At 45.9% G+C, this 25,811-nt stretch overlaps 1 protein-coding gene across 4 annotated transcripts in view; it reads left to right on the top strand.

Moving 5' to 3' along the window:
- LOC139750430 (galactosylgalactosylxylosylprotein 3-beta-glucuronosyltransferase 2-like) overlaps positions 1-25,811 on the top strand; it is a 230,734-nt gene that overhangs the window by 142,756 nt on the left and 62,167 nt on the right. For all 4 annotated transcript variants that reach the window (XM_071665227.1, XM_071665228.1, XM_071665226.1 and 1 more), the window contains one exon: positions 21,638-21,826. In XM_071665227.1, coding sequence (XP_071521328.1) covers positions 21,638-21,826 — 189 coding nt within the window. The remainder of the gene's footprint in view (positions 1-21,637; positions 21,827-25,811) is intronic.

Here is a 25,811-nt window from a genome sequence, read left to right as displayed (position 1 = left end):
AACACACAAGAAATTTCTCATATTGAGGTGAGTTCGAAGCAGCGAGTTCGTTGGTGTCGAGCGTTCAGAAGCGTGGTTCATTGCTTCATGGAAGGCTCGCTGGAGTTTAGGTCATAACATCACAGGTAGAGAGAGTCCGTTGCTTCAACTGTTTGAAGAGTCAGTCGTCCGCTTCTGAAGTTTGCTTTCCAGATTTGATGGCGGAAGTTTTTTTGGTTCAGTTGCGTTCCTCTCCTCACCGTCTGGTCTCCTCGTCAGACACGAGACTAGACTCGTTCTTGGGTGGCATACTAATGCCTCGATGTCCTCAGTCATGTGATAAGTTCTGGTCGTGTGGTTGGGTCTACACCAGAGAGCTGGTCGCTTCGAGATGACTGGATCGTGTCGACACGAGCAACCTGCCACTTGAGTGTCCCTCAGCCCAGATCTCGAGCAGGGATCGAACAAGAGGTCGAACTAAGTGGCAGCCTTGAAGTTGATCGTATCATTCGTTGTGACTTTTCTATCAGATATCTTACGATAACAGTAATGTCAAGAATCATAATGATGAGCATTATCTTCTCCTGTATGATTGTTGTTGTCATCATATTTTCGTGACCTCCTGTACGTTTGTGTCGGTGTTTTTTTGTCTCTTTTAGTCGTATGTTATTCTGCATCTGACACCTTGTTGGACTATCAGTTTGCCTCTCATATCTTTCGTCTTTATCTTTCTAATTTGATATTAGATAATTGCCGTATCAGTTTCAAATAGTTATAGATTATATTTAAGTCTTTTGATTGTAACTGTTAAGCTTCAGTGGTATATTAAGTCTTGTCATTATGTGAAATCATTGATGAAAACGAAATGGTAATTTTGTTTGGCCGAAACACCAGTGTTGTTTACCCGCATCACTCGAGCCGCTGGTGTATCCACAAGCAGGAGCCAGGCAGGCAGCCCGTCCACAGTGAGCGGTGAAAATCTTTTTTATTTTCTCTCCTCCTCCTCCCCCTCCTCCTGCTCCTCCTCCTCTCCCTCCTTCTCCTCCCCCTCCTCCTCCTCCTCCTCCTCCTCCTCCCCCCCCTCCTCCTCCCCCTCCTGCTCCTCCTCCTCCTCCTCTCCAAAACTTCCGAGTCTGCTCAAGTAATAGAGATGGGATACATTTTTCACGCGGTGGTGTCCCCCTCCTTGGCAACTTGTTTCGGAAGTTTGAATGTTGGTGTTCGTCCCTGAGTTCGCTCGTTGGTTGGTTGGGTTGGTTGGTTGGGTTGGTTGACTGGATGGTTGGTTGTCGTTTATATCTCTCCAGGTGAGTCATCTCGGAGCTCTGGTTCCCTGACATTAAGTACTTTTAAAAAAGACATTTCTTAAGTAGTCGGATGAGGGAGTCACAGTACACTGCAATCTTTTACTTCGCAAGTTGAATTTCTGTCTTTTCGTTCCATCAAGTCTTTTTCAGCGCACAACTTGTGAATGAGATATCTATAGCTCTTGACTTTTCGATATATATATATATATATATATATATATATATATTGGATCTGAATTCCACAAAGTCTTGTACGCTTTACTTCGGACCCAAGACCCATCTACCTTTTTCCCCTACAGCAGTCGGGTTGAGGTGGTGGTGATGATGGTGATGGGGAACCATGGCATTCTCGCGCCACAAATACCAGCGGTTGGTTATGCGGTCAGTTGGCTTCACAAGTCACACAAGTCTTCGTGGTGTACGGTCACACGTAGCTCACAGCCGCGGCTCAGGTGTGTGGATCCGCCCTCGACATGGTCAACCCTTCCTTCAACGGGAGACGTTCCCAGGGTTTTTATCATACCACTGTTGACGAACAGGGACATCTCTTGACGTACACAGACCCCTGTTGATGTACACAGGCACCTGTTAACGTACACAGGCCCCCTGCTGACGTACACAGACCCCTGTTGACGAACACAGGCCCATGCTGAAGTACAGAGACCCCTGCTGACGTACATAGACCCCTGCTGACGTACACAGACCCCTGCTGACGTACACAGACCCCTGTTGACGAACACAGGCCCCTGCTGACGTACACAGGCCCCTGCTGACGAACACAGGCCCATGCTGACGTACAGAGACCCCTGCTGACGTACACAGACCCCTGCTGACGTACATAGACCCCTGCTGACGTACACAGACCCCTGCTGACGTACACAGACCCCTGTTGACGAACACAGGCCCCTGCTGACGTACACAGGCCCCTGTTGACGAACACAGACCCCTGCTGACGTACACAGACCCCTGCTGACTTACACAGACGCATGCTGACGTACATAGGCCCCTGCTGACGTACACAGGCCCCTGCTGACGTACACAGACCCCTGCTGACGTACACAGACCCCTGCTGACGTACACAGACCCCTGTTGACGTACACAGACCCCTGCTGACGTACACAGCCCCCTGCTGACGTACACACGTAAGACACACATTGGAACTTGCGATTTCAAGGTCAGAGTGAGTCCCAGGCTGCGGGATAACCTCAAGTTTAGGATCGACGCGGTAAATCCTCCTCGATAATCACATCCGTCCGTCTTCATCGGCTGCGGTTTACTGGCAGTTTACCTCAGCTGTGGCCGACACTTTCACAGAACAGTCCACCGCAGTTTACCACAGCATTCGATGACAGTTTAACACTGCAGTCGCCAGCAGGTTAACCTAACAGACAGCTTAACATAACATGACAGGCAGCTTTAAATAGCAGTTAAAGCTAGCTTGATGCAACAGTTAACGGCAGTTTACCGCACCAGTTAACGGGAATCTACCAAAACAGTCAACGGTCGTTTACCACAGCAATCAAGAACATCAGCGCACACCACAGGAGTCGTGGGGCATCACTAGACGATCATGTACCAGCGTATAAACCTTTCCTTCCAGTACCTCCCTGGCCATCCAGGTGGTCGATAAGAGGACTTGATCTACCTGATAACTGGGGAGATGACAGGCAGTAATCACCCTGCGCCCTGGCCTGTGTACGACACTAGTGACTGATGGGCCGTAGCTGCTTAGATAACACCCCCCCCCCCCCCTGTGTAGGTGATCCATGTCTTGTACACCTTAAGACATATCGAATGACGTCACTGAAACGCTCGATTAACGACTGGGGCCTGTTGTATGACACACACACACACACACACTAGGACGCATGCGTGAGAAGGAATGCGTTGTATGAGGCGTTGCGGTGGGTATATATATATATATATATATATATATATATATATACACCAGGCCTTTCCTTGGTGTAAATATGTACAGAGCGTGTCACCTGAGCTGCGCCAAAGGTCCATCACCCATTTGTAATCTGAAGATGATCGACCTTCTTCTCCTTAGAAATTGACTTTGGATACTATTCTCTTCCCTCTCATCAGTCTAACCCTCATGTTGTGTTATCTTTCTCACTGATATTTCATGAGGATGTCGGCTGCTCTGATGGCCCGTTTGACTTCGACAAAACACAGACCAGCATAGGTTATTGGAAGGTGGAATGTGGGAGACAACTCCATATTTTAGCTGTTTGAGGAACGGACGCATCTTAACGGTCAATCCTCGAGTACTGGAGTACAACAACGAGACCGACCCTGGGGTAGGATTGCCAAGCCTCTGACTTGACCCTTCCTCGAGGATCGGGTCACAGGCCAAGCTTCACATCCAAGTGGTGAGGTTTACAAGGGATGAGTTCCCTTGAGCTGCTGAGTTACACGGGTCTTCAGGACTGACGAGGGACGCTGATGAAGTGTAGGACCCACCATCTCCTACTGAACCCATCCCTCCCTGCAGAGGGTTCTCTCCCTCCACCTGGCTCTCCTGCTGGCATGCGTAACCATCTGTCCTCCTGCTGGCATGCGTAACCATCTGTCCTCCTGCTGGCATGCGTAACCATCTGTCCTCCTGCTGGCATGCGTAACCATCTGTCCTCCTGCTGGCATGCGTAACCATCTGTCCTCCTGCTGGCATGCGTAACCATCTGTCCTCCTGCTGGCATGCGTAACCATCTGTCCTCCTGCTGGCATGCGTAACCATCTGTCCTCCTGCTGGCATGCGTAACCATCCGTCCTCCTGCTGGCATGCGTAACTATCCCTGCTCCTGCAGGCATGCGTAACCATCCGTCCTCCTGCTGGCATGCGTAACCATCTGTCCTCCTGCTGGCATGCGTAACCATCCGTCCTCCTGCTGGCATGCGTAACCATCTGTCCTCCTGCTGGCATGCGTAACTATCCCTGCTCCTGCAGGCATGCGTAACCATCTGTCCTCCTGGTGGCATGCGTAACCATCTGTCCTCCTGCTGGCATGCGTAACCATCTGTCCTCCTGCAGGCATGCGTAACCATCTGTCCTCCTGGTGGCATGCGTAACCATCTGTCCTCCTGCTGGCATGCGTAACCATCTGTCCTCCTGGTGGCATGCGTAACCATCTGTCCTCCTGCTGGCATGCGTAACCATCTGTCCTCCTGCTGGCATGCGTAACCATCTGTCCTCCTGGTGGCATGCGTAACCATCTGTCCTCCTGGTGGCATGCGTAACCATCTGTCCTCCTGCTGGCATGCGTAACCATCCGTCCTCCTGGTGGCATGCGTAACCATCCGTCCTCCTGCTGGCATGCGTAACTATCCCTGCTCCTGCAGGCATGCGTAACCATCCCTCTTCCTGCTGACTTACGCAACCTTCCCTCCTTCAGCTTCTCCTCCTGCCATGCGGACCCCCCCCACCCCCCCACTCCTCCTGCCGACATGCGTAACCACCGCGTGTATCGACCAGGTCAGGGGTCCCCTCCATGACGCAGGCCTGGGGAACGGTGGCGTATGATACGCAGGTCCCTCCTGCCGGTCTGGCTCATGTTGGGGGAGGAAGGAGGGAGCGGGTGGGAGGACAGACCCCCCCCCCCCCCCCCACCTTGAGGAACCCAGGAATGATAAGTTGATTAATTTACGTGATAGAGGGGGGACGACGACGGGACACGCGAGATAGCTGATGACGCACTTGTTAGAGATGGCGGGAGCGATAGTTGACCACGGTGATAGAAATAGTTGGGGCGCCTTTTTTTTTTTTATGTATATGTCAATATTACGATAGTTGATGATCCACGTTTAAAAAAGAAAGAGAAAATCGTTAAATTACCATTTTAATGCCTGTTTTCCAAATGAAAAGAAAATGAGCTTTGTTGCTAGGTACAATGGTGATAATTTGTTGCCTTCGGTTAATTGGGTCAGGCAAGATAAATTTATGTAGATATTATGTAGATTTCTTTAGCTGAGGCTTAGATAGCTCGGATTAACGCTTCTTGATATGCTAAGAGTTCTATTTTAAGGAAGAAAAGGGAACTATTTAAGGGTTATCTAAAGGTTTAAGGTATATATTTAAGGTATTTATTTAAGGTATCCGTTTAAGGTATTTATTTAAGGTATTTTTTGAAGTGTTATCTTAAGGTTTAAGGTATTTATTTTCTGATTCGTATTTCATGTTTTTTCCAATTTGTTATTTTCTTCATTGCTGAGTTGAAATGGACTTCAGCTTTGTTCTGGATGAATCTTAATACGTTCTCGTGCCCGTGACCTGACCTGTGGGGCCGGTGTCTTGGTGACCTCTTGGAGTGAGTTTTAACCTGATGACCTGAGAGGGACGAGTGGTAGCCTGGTGACCAGTAGGAGAAAAGTGGTGGCATGGTGATCTTTGGGAGTAAGTGTTGATCTGTGTGGAAAGTATTGACCGGGTGACCTGTTGTGCAAGCGTTGACCAGACGACCTCTGGCGCAGGTGTTGACCCGGCGATTGCTTGAGAGTGATGACCTGCTCATCATATAAGTGTCGAATTGACGGCCTGGCCGAGGGTTGACCAGGCGACTTGTAGGAACATTGACGAGTACTGAGTGACTTGGTGACCTCTGGGAAGGCGGTGACCCATTAAATGGGTGGGAGTGTTGACCAAGTGAGGTGGAAGAGTAGTGACGTAGAGAAGAATATTGATGGCATACTCGGTGGCAGAGGTAGAGAGGTATCTGATGACTTTTGGGAGTGTATTGACCTGAGAACCTGTGGGGAAAAATATTGACCTGAAATATGATAGGATGCTATTGACCTGGGAGGTATGATAGGATGCTATTGACCTGGGAGGTATGATAGGATGCTATTGACCTGGGAGGTATGATAGGATGCTATTGACCTGGGAGGTATGATAGGATGTTATTGACCTGGGAGGTATGATAGGATGTTATTGACCTGGCAAAGCGCTGACCTCATCACCCTGACTTGATAGCCACCGTGTGACTATCCCTACAATTGTGACGATCAACTTAGATTTCCTTGTCAGCTGTGTCTTAACATTCTAAATCTTCTCATCCGTCATCTAACCGCCTTGTGTAGTGAAGCATTAGAGAAGAAGAAGAAGAAGAACAACACGAATTTATGATTCATAAAGTCGGGCTACCAGTCGGGGTTTCAAGGTGGAGGCTTAATGCCCTGGTATGTGGCCCTCCTCCCAGACAATGCTTCAGCGAGACAAGAGAACCGAAAGGTGTTTTATTCTTGCGTCAACATTGTATTATGTCCCTCCTTACCCCACCCCCCGCAGGTCGATGGTGGCTCAGCCGTCGTGAGAAAGGCCAGGTAAGGATAGCACCACGGCGGCCACAGTCAAGAAGCCAAGTAATGATTTTTTTTTCTACGTTGGAGGCTCCAGTCACGGACAGAAGTCCACATCAAGGCCGAGTCTTACTTGAAATATAGAGATGGTGAAAGGAAAAATGACAAAGGGACGAGGGAAAGTATTTACGAATTTTAGGAGAAAGTGAGAAACGTGTCTTTGAAGATGTGTCAGGTCATAGTTATTGGGAAAGACATAAGAAGGTAGAGGGTCCCAAAGCTTCGACGTGTAGGGAAAGAAACAGTTATCAAAACGGCCCACCCTTGGGTTGCCGATGGCCACACAGTAATATTGTGACGCAGCAGCTCGCCAAGCATTGGCTGGTGTAGCTAGTGGTGGGGGCACACAAGCAGCCAGCACTCGGTAGTCCACCAAGCCGTAGGCAGTCGTCACCTGGATAATTATATGCCAGGTGCATCATCAGAACACGTCATATCAATCCAGGTCGTCAGCTGTCGGTCAAGTCAGGTCAGGTCAGGTGCGACCGCATCCGTTGGGTCAGAAAGTGTCCCAAGTGATCTGAATTTCATTATGTGACCTTAAGTGACCGGAGTTTCATGATGTGACCTCACGTGACATGAGTTTCATACCTCTGACCACAAAGATTTGATGCACATTAACCCTGCCTTTCCGAGCGAAATACCTTTTTCCCCCCATTGCCAAAAGTGTGAACCTGATACACTAAGAACTGACGTCATACACTATATCAGAGAGGACTGACATCTTAAAAGCAACAGACGCTAGAAAAAAGAAATCCATAAAAAAACATACTTAGCAGAGTGAGCGATTCTAGGGTGTAATATTTTCTCTAAAAACAGTTTTCTTAAATCTGGTGATGGCGTTCTGTTTACATGATGGGCTATAGGTAAACACAGGTAGAAAATTAGATGTCTGTAATTACGATTCATTATAGGTTTAAAAACTGATGAATAAGACATCCAAGATTATTCTCACGTGTAATTCATTATTCAGTTCAGGTCGCCAAACCTGACCAAGGATGAAGAAAAATTATAACGAATTCAGAGGAGAGCAACAAAACCAATTCCGTCGCTCAGAAATTAAGCCTCATAAGGAAAAACTCAAAAAAACCTAAGAATATTATCCCTAAAAGGAATCGCAGACTCTATGGAGATCTGAGAGAAGTTTTCAGAACACTAAAATGAATTTGGTAATATACCACTCGAAGAATGTCTTTAGTTTTGACAGAGATTCAGTAACGATATTAATATTAAAGGAAGGAGGTACAATAACAAAGTCATAGAAATATTTTTCTTCTGCAAAGTGGTGTAACATTGGCATGAAACTATCTCAATATATATAGTCATTGGGAAGCCTGATATCAGTCCCCTCGTATCAGTGCTAGACAGATACCTTTAGTGATATCTGGTATCACTAGATAAACCTGTTTTCGAAAGAGGCATCTAAACCCGCCTCTCTTTTATAGAGTCCACTCCCCAGCCCGTCCGTTTATTAAAGTGTTAGGGAACTTTTATTACGTTTACACTATCCCAAAGAATTTCCAATACAACATGCTTTCCTGAAAATACCTGGTGTTTCTTCTTTATCTATCTTTTCCTGTTGATTGTTGAGCCGGAGGGAGAGGTGGGTATATGGTGCATTCTACTTTGATGTTCTATGTTAACCACAAACTCGATCTGGTAAGCATATAACTTGATCATCATAGTCTATTGTTATTTTTCCTCCTCATTCGAGCGTCAGGAAGAAGCTGCTGCACCATTCTCGCCACCTGTCACTTGCTACCAGAGATCCCCCTTCCCCAAGCTGCAGTGCGACACAGCTGTATCAATCCCATTAGAAATCGTACAGACCTTCCCAGAAACAATTTTTTTCCAGGCTGTGTTGACATCATAAACAACCATCAATATGTAAAGACTATTTGATTAACACCCACCTCCCCCTTGTTATAGTCAGTCTGTCTTTTTTATATTCATATTATTATTATCGTTATTATTATTATTATTGTTATTATCATTATTATTATTATTATTGTTATAATGATTATTATTAAGGGCTACGCTTGTCTTTTTTTTTGGAGTTTGTCACCGTATATGTGGTTTCAGTCATCATAAACTTGGGTTTAAGTAAACGTACAGAAAGTTTAAATCATTGTCCACAAGAGTCTGGAGTTAGCATAGAGATGGCTAGAAGGTATTGTATGCGTGTGTCATTCATCGTTCTCATGGGAATGAAGTCGTCGCACTCAGAGGTGTAAGATTATCGTACGTACAGGCGAGGATTATCGTAAACGGGTCGATATGGCAGAATAGCCAAAAGATCACAAAAAAATTGATGCTTTGCTTTTGGAGAGAGAGATATCTTAGAAGAGAAGTGATATAAACAGATTAAGATTTATTAGTAAGAACACTAAATATCCTCAAGGTATGTTGAAAAGCTTTCAATACAGCACAAAAAGATGTTATAATCGGAAAGGAAAAAGAGAGGATTCACGAAAAAGTGACTTGAGAACTATATAAATAAAGGCAGAGTTCTCTGGAGACGGTGTAAACCCCTGTGTAAACCACGGCCATGTCTCGCACACGCGCCAGTCGTTGACTCTCACTAACGAGGCGTTCGTGGACCGTCACGCATCAGGAAATTCGTGTGGGATGCAGTTCCCCCACAAGCGTACAACCTGACGGGCCGCTATCTCCCCTCAGCGCCGCGTGGATCTGCCGTCACACGGTGCTGTGCCCGGTGGGGTGGTGGGAGATGAGGGACGTCGTGGGGTGGATGTGGGTGGGGTGCTTCTGAGAGGAGAGTTGAGAAGTGGAATTAGGGTAAACCTTAAGGTGTAGGGGGAGAGACCCCCAAAGGTTTTAGGGACGTGGTTGTGGGAGACACGTGGGAGTTGGTGGCGAGACTCGGGGCTGTTGGGAAATGGGTGTGGGGGAGGGGGAAAGATCCGGGGGTTGGGTGTAGGTATGTGAGTGTGGGGAGAGACCCAGGTGGGCGTGGGGATGTGTGTGGAGGGTGGATGGAAGACCCGGGGGAGGACACGGGAAGGACAGATATCGGACGACCTGTTAGACCAAGACAAGGTTATCCGTTAATATATTGGCAGTTTGTGGTAGAACCAGGATAGTAAAACAGAAGGCATCTCTCACCCCACCTCTCCCTCCGACTCAAATCCCGGCAAAGAAAGATGAGAAGAATCACCATATAAGATATGGACAAACATACTGCTCTGGAAATCTTATAGGAGAGTGTGAATGTTGAAATAAACGAGTCTACTGGGGCTGAATAAGTTTGGTTGCTGCTCTTTGAATTTGTTCAAGTTTTTTTTCATTCATTTTGGTCTGGTTTGGTGACCAGAAGTGAACAGCATATTCCTGGTAAGATCTGACCAGGCCGTTATAAAGATGACTATTGTATCATTTGTCTTGTAGTTCATATTTCTGGCTTTGACTGATGGTCTCCCGTTGGCTACGTTGCATGCATTTAGGTATTGTGTTTTCCGTATTTTACGTCATTACTGATAATTACTTCGGTTAATGATTTACCAAGTATTATGTGTTCATGAAATATATCATGGGCACATTTGTCGTTGGAATCTCCATTTGCCATGTCTCTGACAAAGTCTTATCAGTTTGTCTAAATCCCTTTGAATCTTCAAGCAGCTTGCCTCTGACTTGACTATATATTTCCTGCTTTCATGTTGTCGCTAAATTTCGTGTTTGTGTTCGTGGTGCGTCGTGTCCCCAGGTCGTTGGTGATGTTCATACAAAATTATATGGATCTCGAGGGTGACCCCCGTCGCGCCCCGCTTGTCACGTGAAACCAGTCGGAATTTTTCCATTCCTTGTGTCCATGTCTGAGAGCCAGTCTGCTATCTATGTGCAGGTTCGAAACCAGGATAGGTGGGTGTAGGGATCTGAGGCAGAGGGGAAGATCCAGGGCGTGTACGCAAGTGGGTGTAGGATGAGATCTAGAGGGTGTAAGGTGAATGTTGGTGGAGGTTCGAGGGTGTACGGAAGGTGGGTGTGGCTGAGACACCAAGGGTTGTAGAAAATTGGGTGTTGGTGAGAGCCGGGGATGTAGAACTGGGTGTAGGGGGAGGGGGCGGAGTGAAGGAAAATGGGTGTAGGGTAATATGGGACATTGGGCTGATGGCTGTAGTCCTGGGTGGAGGGAGGTGCTGAGGTGGGTGGAGCAAGCAGTACTGATCATTATGGTCGCTATACCCTCGGCCGTCGCCAGTGGCATAGCTCCCTCTTGCTCCTGTGGCTTATCTCCCTCTTGCTCCTGTGGCTTAGCTCTCTCTTGCTCCTGTGGGTTAGCTCTCTCTTGCTCCTGACGTGCGCCGCCGTGGGCAGGGTGGTAGGGGAGGCCCTGTTCTCAAAAGAGCTAATTTTAGCTCCTTCCCTGTGTGTATGGCGACCTAATCCTCCTCCCCACCCCTGCCTTTATCTCCCCTCCCCACGCTGGTGGACGTAACCTTATCCTCCCCGCTAGTCTGCCTCACCTTTACACTCGTGTTATTTCCCCTCATCTCCCACCTTACCTTACCCCCATGTTCTCTACGTCTTGTGGTCTCACTTTACTTCACCTGCCACTGAACTTACCCCATTTTCCGTTTTCTTTTATGATCTCGTCTCCCGTCCCCTTTCCACCCTCCTCCCCTAGTGCGCGTCGCCCCCCACCCTCCCTCCCCGCCTACGACCCGACCCCCCCGTCATGAGCCCGTCTCCCCCCCCCCCCCCCCCCCCCGCTGCACCTCCTCATCAGCACCTCAGCAGGTGAGTTGCGACCCCCCCCCCCCACCCCGCACCACTCTCCCCCCTCCTACTCCACCCCCTCCCTCACCTCTCTCTCCCCTTCTCCCGGCACTTCTCACCCACTCACCCCCGAAAACCGCGTCACGCCCTCCACCCACACGTAATATTAGCTTTTTTTTTAATATTTTTTCTTTGATGATCCAGATCCCCTGACCTTGACGCCCCACTTTAAACCTTCATGTTTCACCTTAGGATGAGGAAATAAACCCAGACTTCCTTCCCCACGTAGCATCCCTCCCTCGCTTTCCATATTTTTTTCCCCCTAACAAGAAAGACAAGTCAGTCTCCGCTCTCCTGGGATTTTTCTTTTTCTTTGCTGAATTAAAAATTGAAAGGTTGACCCGGAGATCACACCAGGAGTTGAAGAAAGTGTCTGCTGGATATCAAATGGTGACGGAGACACTGCAGTACACTCTAGTAATGCCGTACACTGCAGTAATACCGCACATACATGGTTTCTTCTTTGCTTTTTATCCTGCCGGCTGTTGAGCCGGAGGGAGCGGTGGTTGAAGAGGTGCGTTTTGATTTACTATCCCGTTTCTTGCACAGATGGATTGTGATAGCAGATGACCTCCTCATGAGCCGTCAGGTCTCCTGTTATCTGACCTTTCCACGTCCACAAGGGGGAAAGAAAAATCTTCCTGGACGAGTCTGATGAATTTCCAAATGATCAATACGAGTCTGTTGTCGCCCCGGTGAGGTTGGTATTAGTGAATGCAGAAAATCTTTCTTAATTATGGTACCTCCACTGTAAAGTCCTTCCCATTAAAATATGAAATCAGTACAATATTTATTTTGGCAAATGAACGAACATGTCGCCTGCAGTCGATAAATTATGATATCATTAAAACAAAGGTACCAGTGTGAGGCCAGCCCGTTGAGTATTTCTGAAATTGCTTCGTACGTGGTGTCATTTTGTTTCATACCAAAAGGAGAAAGACTTCTCTCTCTCTCTCTCTCTCTCTCTCTCTCTCTCTCTCTCTCTCTCTCTCTCTCTCTCTCTCTCTCTCTCTCTCTCTCTCTCTCTCTCTCTCTCTCTCTCTCTCTCTCTCTCTCTCTCTCTCTCTCTCTCTCTCTCTCTCTCTCTCTCTCTTCCGCCTCTCATTCCATAGCATCTCCCTCTGACACTCCTGTTCTTGTCCCACCCGTTCCATTCCTTTTCCATGTCATGACTCGCCCCATTCCTTTCCCTGTTCCAACCCGTCCCGGTCCTTCCCTTATCACAGAACCCGTCCTGTTCCTGCCCCAGCCACGATCCCACCCCATTCCTTTCCCCCTTGTTCACCTAACCATACGTCCATTATACATGAGTCTTGAGAGAGTGTTGGGGAAGATCGCCTCCAGACGCGTGGACCACACGAACCCCTTACAGAAAACCAATAAAACTTTCATGGGTGTAACATTCAACCCCCTAAGAAAACCCTGAGATCCTTTACCTATAGATTAAAACCCTCGCTCTATTCCCTCATCCGTCTGTCTCCTTGAACCTCAGTGCAGTCGTTGATCGTCCTTGTCTCTCCTGGCAGGAAATCGCCACACATTCAAGCTTTCAGTTAGACCAGCGTAGATGTTTTTGTGTGTGTGTGTGTGTGTGTGTGTGTGTGTGGACAGGTGGGGACTGGGTCTAGTGGATGTCGTCATGGGACGACCTCTTGATTGATAGTCGTTCTTTCTGGTTTTTTACGTTGTTGGCTCCAGTTAGGATCTACATATTATAATTACGTAATCATAAGTGTAAAGGCTGCATGATATATAGCCTACAGATAGAAGTTTGATCATCTGTATAACATTTTTGTATAGAATAATGTTAGTATAGTCGTAATAGTTTTTCATGCATTTGTTGATTAAGAGTTTATAGATGCGCTGTATTAACAGTCATCACTGTTTTATTTATATTTCATGATTATGAAATATCCAGCAGGAGAATGCAAGCAAAATTATAATTTACGTTGGCAAATTTCATCATAAGAAAAACGCTTTGAATGACTGTTTCTTTAACGATGAATTACGGAACGGTACAGCGATTATGAAACAAATTACAAGTTGGTGAACTAATCGATATACGGTTATAGATCATATGTAACGAAGGCTTCATAAATCACCCGTCGGCACATGCGTAATAAAGGCCATTAAATCAGACCTCAGTACAACAGCAGGCTATCGGATGCTATTAAAAAGGCTTTGGCTGGAACATACTGGCCGTCAGCCCGACTCGTACTCTTATATTTATGATGGGCGTGTGTATCCCTCAGCCTGACATTCCCCGCTGAGAACGACATTACATACAAGTTATCACCGAAGCAGAAGGTCGTTTAGTCACCGAGTGTTCAGAACGATCTCGCCCAGCTTGTATTTATTGAGGACCCGTCACCAAAGTTTCCTCGTAAGTTTGGATCACAACGCACCTTTTGGCGTCGGCGCGAGAGAACCGCACACCCCTTAATGACTTATTAGACGTTGGAGTTCAACGGTTGTGTCCACTGGTGCTCAAGGGTCGTGTCGTCGAGCTCAAGGGTCATACCGTCGTCCTCGCCGGTTTTAAAGAACATCGGTGTAATGTGAGAGTAATACTAGGGATTTGACGCGCTACTTCAAGACTGGAGGCGGCCTCTCTCATGGGACGTTCTCTCACCTTCGCCACTGCTCCCCAGCAGGCGGTTCCTCCCGTACCCAAGTTAAGGACATTTCGAGAACCAGTTGGCTTATAGAAAAACAAACATCACCCATATATACTCAGAGAGAATAACCTTACGTAGCTGATGAACACAGTGCTCTGTAGTAGCCTGACATTAGCCATAGCTGAGATAGCGTGATGAAGTATAGGTAAGGTTAAGCTTAGCTCATGATGGCTCTTTCCGTGTAACCTACAGTGCCTGTGTGTCACTCAGTCTTTGATTCTCCCAGACTATGCCTCTTGCGTCGCACCTCAGCCAGGAAGGGAGACTATATACCATGGAGCGATACACGTAACATGGTTATCAACCAACTTACAACTCACTGCTCAGGAAGGGCAGCTGAATGTGAGTGATAAGTGACATCTCTGAACCGAATACACTTTCTTCTTAATTCTTAACATTGTGGTGGTGATGACCACTACATGTCAACATTGTGGTGGTGATGACCACTACATGTCAACATTATGGTGGTGATGACCACTACATGTCAACATTGCGGTGGTGATGACCACTACATGTCAACATTGTGGTGGTGATGACCACTACATAAAGAGATTAAGTCAGGTTGTCATATACAGTGCTGTGTCATCATATGGTAATGCATGTTGGGTAACCCAGTCACCCAGGCGCGTGTCAAGGGTCAGGTCAGAGGGAGAGAAAGCGAATTACGAACTCACTAGCATAACGTTTTGAAAAGCTCAAAACAAGAGAAAGAACACAATGTATCTCAGTGAACTTTAGCGTTTTGTTGAGTTAACTGGATGTTGAATGAAATAAATGATATGGGTCAAATCCTCATAAAGCTGTATACTGCTGTTGGATAGAAATAATTTTATAATTGGACCGGCAGCCATTTTTCTGATAATAATAGATTTATGATATTGGCAAACATAAAACTGCTCATACCAACAGTCGAGGGAATTTCGTTCGATGAAACAAATTAATATGCTGTTGCGCACTGGGGAAACTTTCATTGAATTTAAACGTATGTCATTATTTTAGGAAACTGGCGAAACGGAAACTGTTGTGTCATTTGCCGGTGAAACAGTTAAGTAGACATAGATATTTATTTATTTACCCTCTCGTAGGATGAAAACAGAGTAATTGTGGATTATGTAGATCAATATTTTTCAGTACGTTTAGTGTAGACTTTATAGGCCGAGGGTGGGCGATCAATATGCCTCCCATACCATTGCGAGGTCAATACAATCAACTCACAATGTTATGATCAACAAGTTTACGAAACTTTATTATCCATAATGTTTGTTCTGATGATTACCTGTCGTACCAGTAAATAAAACACTCTAATGAGTCAATCCTGGCATTATATATATATATATATATATATATATATATATATATATATATATATATATATATATATATATATATATATATATTTTTTTTTTTTTTCATACTATTCGCCATTTCCCGCGATAGCGAGGTAGCGTTAAGAACAGAGGACTGGGCCTTTGAGGGAATAACCTCACCTGGCCCCCTTCTCTGTTCCTTCTTTTGGAAAATTAAAAAAAAAAAAAAAACGAGAGGGGGAGGATTTCCAGCCCCCCGCTCCCTTCCCTTTTAGTCGCCTTCTACGACACGCAGGGAATACGTGGGAAGTATTCTTAATCCCCTATCCCCAGGGATAATATATATATCTTGGGATTCACATTTTAGGATATGAATCCAATATGAATCCTTTGTTATGAGATATCGTATAAGGTCACAGTACCATCTAATATACAAGTGTTCATCTAAAGTTATAGCAAAATATTCTTACAGTGGAGATGAATATCTGGTTCTTCATATGAATAATATTAATCCTCCGACTAGCTCTGCCTACAGTAGAACATGAGATGTTCTCCTGGTGGGTAAGACTTGACCTGAGTGGGGAAACTTGATTAATTTAGTGCAGTGTTAATGCCTGCCAGCATGTTCTCTCCGTCCTGCGAATGAATATCTGCTCTCGAGATTAACATTACAGAATTTCTCCGCTGGTTCTGAGGAGTATTAATCAACTAAGCTCTGTATACACCATGTTTTGGCTTGTTGTTGACTCTCCCGTACTGATTAATTGTATATTTAACCTTACATGACTACAACTGTTTTGTGTTTGAAGAATTAAAGCTTCAGGCTTGGCTGAAGTCACTGTATTACATGCCTGAAATGATTTTCTTGAAACTATTATTCCCCCAAAGCTCTTTATACTTTAAGACAGTCGTAGGCAATGTTTGAGTAGTCTTGTAGCTCTTGTATCTTCTTGTGTTAGTAACAATCGCGACATATCTTCCAGAGAGTGAATGTTAGTGTACAGTTCTAACACGATTTTTGAAATGTTGTTTCTCAGTAACTGTGACGTGTTAAGTCTAGGAACGATTTATATATCGCCTCAGTGAAGGAGACAATATGTAATGTTTCAGAGGACAGTAATGCTTAGGTACCTGAAAGGTTAATGCTGGCGGCGCAGTGAGCCCACACCGGGCCGTTTGACACGTACTCCAGGCTGGATCAAGCTGCTGTTTATTTTTGGCTCTCTTCGCTTCACCTACACGTCACACCCCTCCTCATGTATAACACAACGCACAAAACATAAGTACTTCTTATGGATTTTACGGTGGCAAATTAGAATGACATCACTGATGGAGAAGGGCTGGATGGTTCCAAGGGCCCCTTCGACCGAGATCAAGTGACCGAGGGACATCCACACGCTGACAGCCTCTATGCATTGGATCTCACTGTACACCTACAAGGACTGGGTAAGCTCTGCCTGAAGTGATCCCGCGGAGCTGAGGCCTGTATTCTTTTTCCTTCCTTGACGATCTGAAGCAGATGATAATCAAACACCCAACACAAGTTCCCAATCTTCATAGCCATTAGGTCCCTTTTTCCACAATCTTATTTCTGTCTTATATGATTTAGCACGCCCATCCTCTGTCCCCACCTCGAAATGCCAACTTGAGCACGTTGGGGAAGTTCAACAGTCATCCCTGCGTGGCATCCTTACTGACTTTCCGTAGAAAGGTATTGCTCCGCGGGTCGGGATGTCCCGTGCTGTGCTGATCGTATAGCGGAGCTTATCCTGGCTGGCTTTATATAAAGTCTCCCTAATCATGGTTTGATCGTTTATGCTCTTGATGCCTTTCGCATCAGGAATAGAGAGTAAAACGGGCTATGAAACTCTTCCCATCGCCCTAAAACCCATTCAGCTTTTATGTCTTCTCGGAATCACTACAGAGCTGTTCTTCGTAAAGTCAAGCACACCTTCATAAAGAGAAAGTTTGGAGACGACTTCTGGTGAAACTTACGACGTAGTCCTCCACAGCTCCAAATCACTCGACGTGGTGTGTCAAATCTTTGCTTTCTAAACTCTCCTCCCTTGGTTCTACACTTTTTTTTTCCCCTAAGTATGCATTGATTTCTCTCTAGCTGTTCCTATACAGTACTACCTGATGGAGCGACTTTTCCCCTAGTGTCCTGTCAGGAGTGGCGTTCCTCAGGGTTCTGTCGTATCACCTTCTCCCTTTCTTTTCTCTGTTCCTAATCTCCTCCTCTGTTTCTAACCGCATTCACTCTTGTGTTGATGATTCCGTTTTAAATTCGTAAGCTCACTTTCCCTCCTTCTCTCCCTAATACTCGTTCTCTTATTAGAACTCAGCTTGGACGTGTGCAGCATCTCAGAATGTGGACGCAGTAACATACTTCATTTTACCAGTGATAAAACATAATTCCTTCCTGCGTCTCTATCTAAGAGACATTCGTTTCCCTCTGTTCAATTTCAGAGCACTACACTGGTGGTCATAACAATATTCCTCCGCTTTATCCGGGAAAGCTAACATAATCAGCATCATAAACCCTTTCTCCCAGAAGCTCAGGATCTTGAACAGGTGGCTTATTTTTCTTGTGTTTGGTTATTTCATAACTGCAGTTTTTTCGTCGCCCTGGCGTAGAGTACTGTTCACACCTTTTTTCTTTTTAAACCTCCTCTCTCCATCAACTAGAGTGGAATCAAAAGCATTACTTCTCTTCATCCCTTTTTGCACGCGAAGATTTTATTCTTTTTTCATGTTAGCTGAGATGGCACGTGCAACTAAAGCTCCAATCGATACATCTCATCAACTTGTAAGGGTGGATAAACAGCTGGCATGACTGGGGACCGACTGCCTCAACTAGGATTCGAACCTGTGCGCTCGACCCTGGGCAGCCCGTGAATGCGTCACGGTCGGATATTGTTTTAGCCACTGTCTTCATAAGCTGTCCGCATGCGTCTCCAACGCTAAGGCCTGGATCCGAAGCCCGGGTCTGATTGCTGCTTCCTATAGTTTCTGTGTGGAGCCCTGCCACTCGAGGTCTAACCGCTATGATGCCTTCTTCCCTCGAATAAGTCAAATATAAGGTTCACTTTACCCTCTCGTCTTTAACTCTTCCCTTAACCTTTCTGCCTTGAAAAGTCAGCTCTACGAACACCTGCGGAACCCTGATGAATTTCCAGTCTTTTTCTCTGACTTTATTTCTGTTGACTGGGACGACCTTTGATTGGATCATGTTTGCCAGTCCCATGTCGGTCACTACTGTGTAAGGGGAAGAGAATGCATAAGGAGAAGTCTACAAGGACCAGACTGTTTTTCCATTGCTTGCCAAGTCTGTTTCTTAATACATCTTTCTGTAGGAACTCAGACAACTTTTGGCTGTATATCTTCCCTTAAAGATCCTTCACACTATCTGTTGGAGCCCCTATCACTAGGAACATAGACAACCCTTGGCTATATACATCCCTTGCCAGGGCCCCAGACACAGTCTGTTGGAGCCTCTCTCACCGGGAACACAAACTCAACAGCTGGTTGTATATCTTCCTTCTCACATCCCTTGACGTAGTCTGTTGCAGCCAGCTCCATTACCACACTCGTGAGAGACAGACAATTTACGGAGGATGACCGATATTTGCGAGTGTCCATTAGCACACGCAGGCAGTCCTCACTATTCCCAAGAAGACACATATGTGGACGTAAGGACGGTTGGTAACCAGCACCACAGGTGTGTGTCGACGGTTGTGGTAGCGATATAACACCACGACCTACGTCGTCGTCTACCAAAAGCCTGGCGCTCGTGCTTGAGGGCATCACTCGCCTGGTTAAATGTCCTGACATATCGGGAACGTCGGGTGGCAGTGTGTGTGTGTGTGTGTATGTGTGTGTATGTGTGTGTGTGTAGGGCTTCCAGCGACATGACAGAGGACATCGACCCAACTGTGTCACTGTTACTAGGACATGAGAGATTGTGTGTTTGAGTGTGTGTGTGTGTGTGTGTGTGGAGGGAACGACCATTGGGAATACACGTGTATTGTACTGTCCTCGATCCATTGATGATAATCATTCGTTATAGGACGTAGGTTCGTAATTTATATTATGATTACATCTAGTTTTCGAACACGTTAACGTTAAGAAAGGTTCGTCATGTAATGTTTTCTTCCGTTCCAGGTCGTGATCTGGAATCTTCCGTTCCAGGTCGTGATCTGCAGTCTCCTCAGGGTTCCAGTTCGCCTCGAGGTATTATCACGAGTCAGATAAGCCATGGCGAGAGTAGGTAACTGACAGTCACTCTCTGTTGAAGTACCGTCTCTTAGGAAAGGAAAGAAGGATAATATTTAAGAGTCATTTCAGCTGTGGTATTCTGAAGTAGGGCATTTTTCAAGGCCCTTACTAGAGGCGTTTTCTGCTGGAGTTGGCGCCATACACGCGTCACGACGCTGTAATAGAGTTATTGATTTACATTTTCCACGTTTACAAGAGCCTTGCCTTCGTTGCCTCGGCTGTTTTACATTTTGTTTTGGTCCCGCGTGTGTATCGGGAGCGCTGCGGCGCGTCTGTGATGGCTCCCAGTCTCAGTGGTTCCAGTTTTTGCCACAAGCCTTGCATTCGTTTGGGCGAGAACTGGATTTTCTCACGAGTTTCGGCAGCTGTCACGCCCAATCACAAATGTTTACGTTTTCCGGCGATGTTTCGGGGCCTTTGGAGGCATGATGGTGTGTTGGGCTGCACGGATCCCCTCTGTCAGGGTCTACTGAATATTTCAATTCTCTCCTTTGCGGAAATGCCTCGCGCCAGCCCTGCCTCGGTAAATTTTCCTCCTGCGTACTTGTAGGTGTAGGTACTGGCTAGGTTTTATCTCTCGCACTCTGTCTCTCCCTCTGTTTATTTATTTATATATATATATATATATATATATATATCTGTCTCTATGGAACTGTAGAGATGAAGTTCAAAGGATGATAAGAGAGAGTAGACGAGGTACATGACACCTGAAGCGAGAGATGGAAAAGTTTACATGGAGACAACGTCTCAAAAGGCAGTTGCTCATACTTCATGCCGACAGCCGACGTTAAAGAGGCAGGTGCAGATTACCGCTCCAACTGTGCATGAACAGCCTCCCATTCGGGTGAGTTCCTCATGATGCCAGACAATGATGTGATAACGCAGAATGCAATTACACTCTCGCTGAAATATGCTACATGACAAATATGTCAACGAATGGCGTGGTGATTGTAAATTCATGAATGCACGGAACGTGAATGGGTAAATTTGCTGTTCTTACGTGAAGAAATTCAAGAGTGAATGAATAAAAGATGAGACCTGCAGATATACCAAAACTTCATAGCTGAGCAGACAGACAGATCAAGTAGGCAGACGACAGGGTAATGAAATCAGTGGCAATACTGGAGACTTTTGAGACTCTGGCTGATTGGTGCTTGACCTGCAGAAGGGGTTCCCCGGGGGGTCACTGATGTTCTTGACTCATCTTAAGAAAAATACTGGTTTACAAGATAAGATCTGCCACGGGCTGGAGGCTCCTGAAGGAGAGGTAGCACAGTGGTAGTGGGTGTTGACCAATAAGGCTTGGTGAACGACCATAAAGCTCTCAAATGGGTGTTTCATATCCGCGTTATCGATCGCGACTGTTTTAGTAGAGAAAAAATTATATAAATATATAGTTTTGAACAAATACTTATCATTAATGTAAGATTTTCATCCCTCTTTCATTCATTTATAGTTCTCCTCAAAGGTACCTCTGACGATGGGTTTATAAACCAAAATGAAATTGTTGTTTTGTGAGGTTATGCTTTAAGCAGTGGCGTTAATAACATTACATAAAACATTATGTAAATTTGACTAAGTGGAGCTCTCGTCTGTCCCCACAAGTGTTGTCCTGGTGTTGGCTGGGACCGGCTGCTGCCTCCGCGTCTTGTGCTTCATAAAGCCGCTGCTCGGGACTAGAATGAACCAGCTCGGCTTCAAGTGGGCGCTTCGAATTTCAGATGATTGATATTGCTTTTTAGAACGATTTTATTTTTTTGGTCGTGTGTGTCCACGGCCAATATGATACCATGCTCTCTCTCTCTCTCTCTCTCTCTCTCTCTCTCTCTCTCTCTCTCTCTCTCTCTCTCTCTCTCTCTCTCTCTCTCTCTCTCTCTCTCTCTCTCTCTCTCAGTACCCGAGGAAGCTTCAATAACAGGTTCTCTTTCGGCAGGTATGGTGGCGCTCTTCAGGACGGTGGTGGGGGTGGGCATGGTGAGTGGGCTGCTGGTAGTGCTGCTGTGGTCGGAGCAGCAGGTGGGCCTCAAGACCCCCGCCCACGTTCACTTCCACGCCCACGCCCGTGGTATCCCAGACGGAAGCCCCAGCGCCCAGGCCGAAGACCCCGAAGCCCATTTCCAAAGTAAGTGATAGCGTGAATATCTTCACACAGGCCACCATTCCAGACTTGCTCACTCACTTCTTTCACTCGTAAGTCATTTCCTCTTTCCCCGAAATCCACCACCAATCTGACCTCTGCCGAGAAATGACCTGACCTTCCACCTACCGTCTGCCTTCAGCACGTATCACAACCAACAACTTTTTCTTGTGCACAACTGTTTACACATATTTCATTATCTTCCTTTGACTCCCACATCCCATTCTTTTGTCTGTTTGCACCATTTCTTATACCATACATTCCATATCATCGTTTATACGAAGAACGCCATGACCTTCGATTGTACCCAGTTTTGTCTTATCAACCAACCTTGCAGCCGTACAATGCAATGAAACAAATCCTATGAAAGCTGTTCTAGACGACGTGGATGCGTGAGAAAAGTGAGGTGAAAAGGTTTGTTAGATCCCTGTGTGTTATGATCCTTGGCGTCAGAACTACGAAAGCACTTCTCTCGGCCCTCCTCCCAGAATGAATTCCTTTTTACTCTCATTCATCATAGATATCCACTACATTTAGTTCATCAGTAGCCTCAGATAGCGGTATTAAACAACCAAAACTTCTGGCAATATTCCTAATTGGCTGACGGGGCCACACCCTGCCTGAGCTCGGCTTTGCTTCTCACCCTGAGTGTACACAAAGGCCTCGTCGCATCCCCATGGCAGCCATAGACAGGCGGACACCACCCTTCATCGTTCCTGTAGCAGCCAGAGACAGGAGGAGGACCCCACGCCCTCATCGTCCATAAAGCGGCCAGAGACAGACGGACCCACCCTTCACCATCATAAAAATGACCAGGGACAGACGGGCCCCGCCCTTGCCAAGCGCTAATCGCATTCCGGGGTCGCTGGAAAGGGATTCTCCCCATTTAGGTAATGGTATGCTAAAATCTCTTGCTATGAAGGAATCTTGTTCATTACAGATTTCTGGTGACTGATGATAGAGTCTTCCTCCTACCCCTGGTGGTGTCTGTGCTGGGGGTAGGGGAATAAACTTGTCCTACTGTTATTTTCTTACGAAGTTTATCTTTAAGTTGCGCACAAAAAGGAACTCGAGATTCTCAACGTCGAAGAAGCCGGTGATATTTACCCAACAGCACCTCGGATCTCTCCTCCAGTACATCATTAGTACCTACGGGACAAATAACAAGTGTATTATCGTCAGTGCCACCACAAACCTCGTCTACAAGCGTCGGCAACATCGTCTACCCTGACACCTGGAAAACATAAATGTTTTAGGACGAGAAATGTTTCTGGCGCACAATTCCTCCAGCGTCCTCAGATCATGGAGTCGCCAACGAGCCTTACCTTGTGTTCGTTGTCCTCGACGTCACCCAAACCCTAAAACCGATTTCGTGTAATTACTGGCATCAAAGATAAACGTTCATTGGGTTTCGCACCTCGTCGCACTACCTGGAAGGGTTGTCTTTCCTTGTTGAGAGAAGAGGGATTACTTTGGGCTATCTCAACGCCCACAGCGCTGCTGTCCTCCTACGTTGAAGATCGTCTCATCCTGTGTGTTAGGACAGTTCTTTTATCAGTATCTGCAGCCAGCTTTTCCTCAAGGGTTCGTCACTCCACGCAAACCTTGCAAATCAAAGGCATTGCCAGATCATCATAAGAGTGAGTGCCAGGCTTCTGCATGAGCCAGCTTAACGAAAGATTCTTGTGTAAGTTGGTGGAATTCGGTGGAGCTAAGCGCAACTTTCAGTAATTCGGAACTGAATGTAGGGACGGTGTGAGACGCGAGGAATGATGGGTGATTGGCTATATTGGTGGGATGGGTCGAGACAGAGCGTGTATAATATATATATATATATATATATATATATATATATATATATATATATATATATATATATATATATATATATACAGAAATCTAATCAACATCTAATCGAGATATTTGATAAAGGAAAGTCTAACTGTTCTGAACACCTTTATTACGACGGTATGACCTTGTTGTAATGACCTTTGTCAGGTTAAAAGGTCAGGCTATCATATCCAAAGATCATGATCTAGACTGACCTGAAAGCATCAGGTGGAGCACATTAATTTTCTGTATATCTTCATTTACATACGCGTCACGCCCTAACAGTTGTAAAATAATGAAAAAATAACATATGTTTGCGCATCGTAAATAATGAGTAAATATTTTTTGATAAATTCATATGATATTCGTCGTTGATTGTAACCTTCACACACACACACACACACACGCACACACACACACACACACACACACACACACACACACACACACACACACACACACATATATATATATATATATATATATATATATATATATATATATATATATATATATATATATATATATACACATATATACATATACACACACACACACACACTTTTCCTCCCTGAAAAGAGTATCTTTCACAAGAACTCTTCTGGAAACTTACGACACAAGAGAGCGACCCTTCAAATAAAATCTTAACTTCATTCAGGTTTTACTTGAAGGTGGCGGAGTTCCTCACCGTCTTGAGACCTTAGGTTGGTACGCAGCTGGTACTCACTGGCTACACTGATAAGATAAAATGCTAGGAAGAGAAAAGCTCACAGCGCTGTGGTCCCGATAAGGTTGAAACCCATCGCACTGAGAATTTATGGGGTATTTGGGCTCCTAAATGCCATGGAAATCCTAAGTGAGAACAGATGGAGGAACCGTTGCTCCGGATCCCAGCTCTTTTAGGATATTCAAGAATGGCCACTTGGTTACCGGGATTGTCTTGCGGTGTCGCAGTCTAGGGATTGTTCGTTTTCTTCTTCAACGAGGGAGGAAGTGGACGTAGAGTCCCAGGCTTGCCCTGTGCCGCACTTTTAGGTGTGTTTAAGGCAACTTCGCGAAGAGACTTCCATTTTCCTCGACAAGTCTGAGGCTGGTAAAGATTCATCTTCCATGGCAGGACAAGTCTGGCGTTGTCTTCCCGTCGTGCAACTGTTTTCTTGATAAAGATTCATCTTCATGTTAGGGTTTTGCAGCGTCGTGAATGCCGCCTGTTGGGTCTGTCTTATAAGGAAATCATACGGTTCACCCGTCGCCGCTCCGTCACTGAGAAACAGTTCACAAGAGGACCAATACCGTCAGCGTGTGCTCAGGTCGGGGCGTGTGCAGAGAGACAGGAGTTGAGGACAGGCATTACATGGAATGGTCGAATCCTGGAGGGTGGGGGTCCTTCCTCGTTAGGCTAATGCTTGGTCGGTCGAGTATGACTGAGGCAGATCTGCATCCAAGATGGAGGCTTCCGCGGATGGCGAGCTTCCTTGCTTTCTTGCTTGCTTGCTTGTCGTCCTTCGAGGACTCTGCTGTGGGATGAAGGCATTGTGGATTTAACCACATTAAACTCCCTCGCTTATGGAGTGGCGATTTTGCACACCAGTCATGTCCTTGAGTTTCTTGAGGAATCTTTCTTTGCCTCTGGTTCACCAGATGGTCGAGGGAAATAGGCGGGGGTATATGTCACTTCTTCGTCCAGAATACATTTGACTTATGTGTAGACATTGGCGGGAGACCGTTCCAACCTGAGTCACTGCGTCTTAAGAGAAGAGGAAAGTAACACAAGAACTTGGCAATCTTGGACGGTTTCGCTTCGCACGCTGTCTCGCTGCCATTTTCGACACCTGGTTCGTGTGTAAACAGATGTCGGTGGAGCACAAGAAAGTTCTGAGACTCATCTCTCATTCTTAGCTTCTGTTCTGAACATTTTGTTTCATATGTTGGCAATGGACGTGTACGGCTTAGAGCAGAGAAGGCTGCCTCCTCTCACACCACCTTTCATTTGAAACATTTCCGCGTCTGTTTGTATGACGTGTTTTCCTAATATAAAGATATTCTTTTGGCCTTTGTTTCTTGAGTGATTTTGCGTCCATTTGCAAGAGAACTTTGTTATTAGGATTTTGGAATTCTTGAGAAATCACTCGTATGGAAG

This window comes from Panulirus ornatus, chromosome 9, assembly GCF_036320965.1.
Source record: "Panulirus ornatus isolate Po-2019 chromosome 9, ASM3632096v1, whole genome shotgun sequence".
Lineage (NCBI taxonomy): Eukaryota > Metazoa > Arthropoda > Malacostraca > Decapoda > Palinuridae > Panulirus > Panulirus ornatus.
Note: the sequence above shows the minus strand (reverse complement) of the source record. Positions and strands in the feature narration are given on the sequence as shown.